This window comes from Rutidosis leptorrhynchoides, chromosome 2, assembly GCF_046630445.1.
Source record: "Rutidosis leptorrhynchoides isolate AG116_Rl617_1_P2 chromosome 2, CSIRO_AGI_Rlap_v1, whole genome shotgun sequence".
NCBI classification, from domain to species: Eukaryota; Viridiplantae; Streptophyta; class Magnoliopsida; order Asterales; family Asteraceae; genus Rutidosis; species Rutidosis leptorrhynchoides.
The window spans coordinates 37967559-37974465 of record NC_092334.1 but is presented as its reverse complement, the minus strand read 5'-3'; the positions used below and the strand labels follow the sequence as shown (position 1 = coordinate 37974465).

General features: G+C 34.4%; 1 protein-coding gene across 3 annotated transcripts; it reads left to right on the top strand.

Annotated features, from left to right (window-relative positions):
• Positions 1 to 1603: 1603 nt before the first annotated feature.
• On the top strand, positions 1604 to 6369 carry LOC139890730 (uncharacterized). 3 transcript variants are annotated; one of them, XM_071873639.1, is made up of 4 exons: positions 1604 to 1861; positions 2465 to 2866; positions 4025 to 4569; positions 5697 to 6369. In XM_071873639.1, the coding sequence occupies exons 2-4, from the start codon at positions 2485 to 2487 to the stop codon at positions 6171 to 6173; spliced, it is 1404 nt and encodes a 467-aa protein (XP_071729740.1). In that variant the 5' UTR covers positions 1604 to 1861; positions 2465 to 2484; the 3' UTR covers positions 6174 to 6369. The 3 variants fall into 3 exon arrangements, with proteins under 3 accessions (XP_071729740.1, XP_071729739.1, XP_071729741.1); XM_071873638.1 differs by having other exon boundaries at positions 2395 to 2866; XM_071873640.1 differs by lacking the exon at positions 1604 to 1861 and having other exon boundaries at positions 2138 to 2860.
• Positions 6370 to 6907: the final 538 nt, after the last annotated feature.

The following is a 6907-nucleotide window of genomic DNA, read 5'->3' as shown; positions in this document are numbered from 1 at the left end:
CATCGATCATCTCAGCCACAAAACCACAAAATTAAACCACATAAGAAAAACATATACTAAATTAATCAAAATTCGTAATTAAAACAGCAAACCAAATATGGCAGCTTAGTTAATTAGATCAGGCACCAGGTTTACACAATCTTTGTAGCCTTTATATGTAGGTATAAGAAAGAACATAAAAAAGACATCATGAAGGTTAGTAATTTAGTACCTCAAAGGAATTTTGGCAGGACCTGAAAGGGATATCGTAAGGTTAGTAAATCAGTACAAAAGCAACTTACTCCGTATTACTTAAATTAATGATCAAAACATATACGACAATAAATCCATTAGTTTCTGCATCAAAACATATTCAATACACTTACAATCAACGATCAATTAAACTAACAATGGAAACATATACGTAGTAAAATTTAAATTAAAACGATGCCCGTATAGCAGAAGGATCGGAGAAAAAACAGAGAGAAACACCAGGTACAACAAATCAAATCAGGATTGCAAGAATCTGAAGTGTTCAAGATTAGGGATAACCTGTTTCGAAGATTAGGGCAAATCGTGATTGATCAAGAATCACATATTATTGTTTCGAAGATTAGGGCAAATCGTGATTGATCAAGAATCACATATTATGATTTATGGGATCGAATGATCAAGAATTCTTCTGGCAATTGAGGCGATCTAGGAATTGTGGTGTGTGTTTTTTAGGGTTTTGATGAAAGGTAGACGTTGTTGTTTCAAGAAACAGATACGGAGTTAAATAAATAATATAAGTTTTTTAATTGTAGAATAAATATATTTATGACATCAAGTAGGATGTCTAGATTTTTTTTCTTTTTATTTTTGAATTTTTTTAACAAAAGAAATTGATTTTTTATGATGTCATCATTTTAGCAATATAATAGAATCTATAGTCTATAGATAATAATAATAATATAAGGGTTAATGATTATTATATATTATATATGCCTATAAATATGAATAAAAATTTATTATATAATAGAATCTATAGATAATAATAATAATATAAGGGTTAATGATTATTATTATTATTATATATTATATATGTCTATAAATATGAATAAAAATTTATTATACATACGTACATTCAAATTAAATAGAAAATAATGTTATATTTATAACAAATAAAATATAATTTATACGAAGTACGTAATAAATTAGGCTTTTCTAAATCACTAGTTAACATAAGGCCACTCCCTATCGTAACTAAACTATTCATCCTCTTAACCTTCCACATCAGCGCCACATCAACACCAATATACTATAATTAACTCATAATTAAACACTCACTATCATGGCTAAAACAATACTCCTCTTAATATACAACGTACAAGCAATAAATCATGAAGTCCAACAATAAAAAGCCAATGGTACCCACAATTCCTATAACTAACCTAGACACTTCCATTAAATCCATGATGAGTGCGGATAACTAACGCGGGTAACTAAGCCGTGCCTATGGTTCATTACGATAACTACGGGTAATGACGGATAAAGGAACCATAGAAGTGGTCATGTGCTTTGAAAGTTCAAACAAACAGAGTAAAATGCTGTACTTTTTTGTTGTTGTAAACAATATAGAAAGTATCGTTGGATTTGAAGAAGATATAAAAACCCTTGTCAGCATCACCATAAACCATCGTTTCGCCGTCGCCACCCACCGTCAACAAATTTCCACCACTATCTACTTTCACCCGATCGCTCTTATAAACTCTTCATTTCCGAACCGATTAATTTTTTAGAAGTTTTAGGGTATATCATATATATATGTCGAGCTTTATGCTAAAATTTTAGTCAATGCAGTGATATTAACATCAGATTTTGAAATCTTCTTGAGTGTCAGGTATCGCACTTCATGTGTCGTCTGAATTATTTAGTTGAATAAATGATTATTATGTCTGTAATGATACGATATTAGGGTTTGTAAATTATTTATTTATAGGGTTAATGAAATAAAAAAAAGTCCCAATTTTACGTAATCAGGACTACCAAATATTATCATCAATTCAAAATATATTATCATCAGTTCAAGATATCTATGTTATTTTACCAGTGGCATATGTTATCTACTATTTGAATTTGAAATCTAATTCATATTTAGGTTTTTTTTTTTTTTTTTTTGAAAAGGGATTTTTATTTATTTATTTAGTTATATTTTTTTGTGTTGTGGTGCTTTAGAAGGTAAAAGAATATCTTTTTGGAGATAAAAAAGAATTTTGTCTCAACCAATTTACTTATGAATGGGTCGAACAAAACCCAAACCCAAGCTGACATGTTTCGACCCAAATAGGCAAACCCATCTCGACCAGTACTCAACTAGTCTGACCTGCACATCTTGCCCCCTCTAACATATACAGTATATCTTCTTTTTGCAAGATTTTTATATGTATAAGCAGGACAAATAATATTAATATGGTATGGTATATGGGTATTGGATGTACCTCAGAACATTAGTGAGTTGGAACAATGGAGATTGACCCGCCACATGAAAGCGACGGAAGCACAAACGGATCGAAGGGAAACGAGATTTATGTGGTGTCAGATCAAGGTTCGGGTGACGGTTTACCGTATGCACCGGAGGATTTTCCGAAACCTGGTGATAAGTGGGGTTGGAAGGTGGGAAAAAGAGTTAGTATTTCGGGACACTTCTTGGACAGATATCTTTATCTTCCTACTCGTCTTTATAAAGAACTGAAGTCGGCACGTCCTAATTGCTTGCCCTGGAAGGGTTTTGCCAGCAAGGCGTCGGCTGAGCGGTTTTTGTTGGAAACGTTTCCTGGTATGGATACCAAGGCCTTCTTCGACTCCTTCACTTGGAGAATTCCAGCTGAAAAAATTAAAGGTATAGGTAAATTATAAACTTTTTGATACCCATAAAACTATGAACATCTTGATACCCGTAAATATGATCTGCATCTTGTATACATGTATGCACGTAGGTATGTATGCTTATGTTGCTATGTATGTATGGATGTAGGTATGTATTTATGTATATATGCATGCACGTGTGTATGTAGGCTTATGTAGGTATGTATGTTATGTATGCATGGTTGTATGTATGTATGTAAGCAAGCATGTATGTATGTATGTATGTTTGTACGATTAGGGGCCTCGCGTCGTTCGGTGCATCTTGGGGCCATTATGGCGGAGGACGACCTTCTTTGCTCCCGAGCATGGTTGGTTTTCATTTAGCTGGGTGGTTTCGGGGATGTCTACCATAAAGGTGCATGAGTGGTGTTTTGGTTCTTGTCATGGGTGGTTCGCTCTTTGCTTGCGCAACAACTGCCACCTGACATGCCTTTCGAGTTCTGTCTCCAATACCTTTGGCTCTACTGATTGAGGCAACGGCAAGCGTCGATTCATTGTCGTCTTGACTGCCGCTTAGAGCCTAGATTGAATCGGGTAGACGTTAAACCCATGGAAATTTGATCCTACCATTTTAATGGCGTCTCGTTTTTTTTTTTTTTTTTTAATTTTTCCTACTTATTGGCCGGAGTTCCACTCGGAAGCACAGGGACGACTTTCTCTACTTTTGAGAGTGTTTTTGACTCTGAGTGGAAAATGACTTGTCTTTATTCTCGGATAGGGGAATGATTGTCTACATCTCACCTCCCCATACACCACTTATCAGGTATTGGGTTTTGTTGTCGTCGTCGTCGTCGTCGTCGCCGCCGCCGCCGCCGCCGATATATACAGTTGTAAGCATTAAGCATGCTATAATAAGTCTATGTGGTTTTTTCTGAAGATATATACAGTTGTAAGCATTAAGCATGCTATAATAAGTCTATCATTAGTGTATTTGGTATACTGATATAATCAGAATAAGAACTTGCCTAATAAGAAAATAAACTTAGGTTGTTTTATCATTTGACATTTTTAATCAGCAACAGGGCATTGGTGTGTCTACTCTTTTTGCTTTCTTAGTATTAACTTTTAAAAAGCGAGACATACATAAATGTATGAGTTATTATTATTAACTATTTGTGCTCATCTATCAATTTCTCAGATCAAAACTATATAGAAGACACAGAATTTGCTCCGGTTTGCACTCCAAAGTTTGACCCAGCCGGTTGTAAAGCTGGAAATATTAACTGTTCCAGTTTAATAGAAACAAACGATCCTGGCCATTCAAATATAATGACCTGTGATATATGCTGCATCGAGCCCCTTTTCTGCCAGGATTGTTGCTGTATACTTTGCTCTAAAACAGTCAATTCAGCAAACGGTGATCAAAGTTACATCAGATGTGAAGCCGTGGTCAAAGATGGTTTAATTTGTGGACACATTTGTCACATAGCGTGTGGCCTTCGATCGTACATGGCTGGGACCGTGGGTGGGACCATTGGCCTGGATGCTGAGTATTACTGTAGACGGTGTGATGCAAGAACTGATTTGATTCCGTATGTTACTAATCTTTTTAGAAGCTGTGAGCAGATTGATTATGGTGAAAAAATTCAGAAAATACTTAATCTTTGTGTTATTATATTGCGGGGTTCGACTAAACCAAGTGCAAAGGCTTTGTTGCATCATGTTCAATCTGCAGTAACAAAGGTATGCTGCTAGCCTGCTACTGTGTTTTATATTTTAAATTTAGATAATATATTTTACTATTTTTTATGTAAATATAGAAGAAAAACATTAACATAAATTTTGATATAATTGTCTAGAAACATAACATAACATAACCCTTTATTTGTTCAAAAACTCTAAAATTGTAGTTTAAATTTATAGTATAATGTTGACTAATTTTGACTTTGACCGAATAAATCTGACTTTGACTTACAAATCCAATTTTCACCCATTAACTGATGTTGACCTATTAACTAATTGGATTTTGAACGTATCGGCCTGTTCTTAAAAAGGAGGAATCGGTGATTTTTACAACAGTGGTATCTATATATTATACCTGGCAAACGGGTCAGGTTGGGTCGGTTTGGGTAACGGGTCAAAACGGGGTTGGGTTAAAATGGGTCATGGGTCATACAGGTAAAAATTATAAACGGGTCCAATTGGGTCGGGTTGGGTCTGGTTGGGTAACGGGTCAAAACAGGTCTTGGGTCAAATGGTTCAAACGGGTAAAACGGGTCATATACTTTTACATTTGGTTTTTTACATTTATTATATTATTTTAGTTATTATTATTACTTATTTATACTTATTTTATATATAAAAACATATTAATATACATAATAAATGATATAACCATGATTGCTTTCATAAATGAAAGTTGTTATGGTCGACCCATTTGACCTATTCACAAGACCCATTAGACCTGTTTCTATTTATTGAGCTTTAAGATTTGATACACACTAGACCCGTTTCTTTATATTTTGTATAGGACCCAATAGGTTGAAGGAAAACTCATTGGAACTTTTTTTGAGTTTTGCTTTACATTGTCGGGTCTATTTTTTCTCAAGACCCAATTGACCCGAAAGCTTGACCCAATTGACCCAAATTTGAGAGTATGGGTCTCAATTGCCAGGCATATGTATAATAGAAAATATGGTAAATTCTTGAATAGGCGAACTTGCTTGGGTCCATTTGGTTGCTAAAAGCTACCGGTTTTGACCTGCTAGTCAACCCTCTTGACCAGTTCTTCGAAAACTAAGAGAGATGGTCCGAACGTCATTTATTTGAATGAAAAAGATAGCTTTTATCTAATATGTTTCTCGTGCCAGCTTGAGAATGGGAATTCTCATGAAGATTTATGGAAACGGGAAGATACATCAGCAGTGACATCAGCAGAAACAAACCTGAAGGAGCCTTCACAACATTGCACAGCGTCACCTCATATATCATTTTCAAATTTTGATTATCGATTAGAATCTATAAAACTTATACAGAGGATTGACGAGACTTTAGCCTCACTAAAAAGATCTCAAGAAATAGAATATAGGATTGCGGAGGACGTTCTCACAACGCAAAAGACCTATCTTTTAGATCTGTATGAAGAACTGGATAAAGAAAAAGGAAAACTTGCAAAATGCACCCCGTCAGCTGACCCGTCGCTAGTTCATACTGTTTTCTTGAGAATGGAACAAATTAAGACTGAATTTGATAAGATTAATGCAATGCAAGTTGTTGGTAAAGGATTTGGTAAAACTTCTAAAAATGTGTTGAAAGAGCATTTTGGTATGCAGGTTACGGACGATTGAGAGCCAATTTTGAGGTCGTAAGGCTGTAAAGTAGTGCAAGTTCAGGTCCGTTTTTGAACAATATAACCTTTGATTGTGCATGTGAACTTATATGTTGTAGTTTGCTCAAATATGAGCAAGGGATGTGTTGTTATAGATATACATGGTCTGAACTCTAGTGTTACATCAGTTGAATGAATATCGTTAATGATTTGGAGAAGACTTAAAAGTTTTGTTTTTAATCTCTTAATAACAACATTCATGATACTGATTTTTTTTCCATTTATTAACATGCTTATGGTTATAGAAGAAGGTTGTTTTCAGCCATTTTTTTATTAATGACAAATCTACGACATGACTCGAACTCACAACTTGAAGATTGATGAATGTTGTCTCGATACCGTCAAGTAATAAATGGCATTTAGTGATGTGTGAAACTCGTTCATAGACTATTTTGAGATTTGTAGCTGTAGTCTGATACGAATTTCGTTATCTGTGATCCACAAGATATATTTGAGGAGAATCAGAGTCTTAACTCTACTCATGAAAAACAGGGGATGTTGAAATTTTGATGACAACGTGTTGTTCTTGTAAACACATTTTGGATATATCCAGTTAAACCAAAAGATTTGATGCTAAATTTCCAAACTAAAAACAAAAAGAAAGACACAAATGATTGGGTTTTCGGAATACAAATTTTACAGATAATGAAGCGGATCTTGAAGATACTTAACATTTTAAACTTCAATGAACCC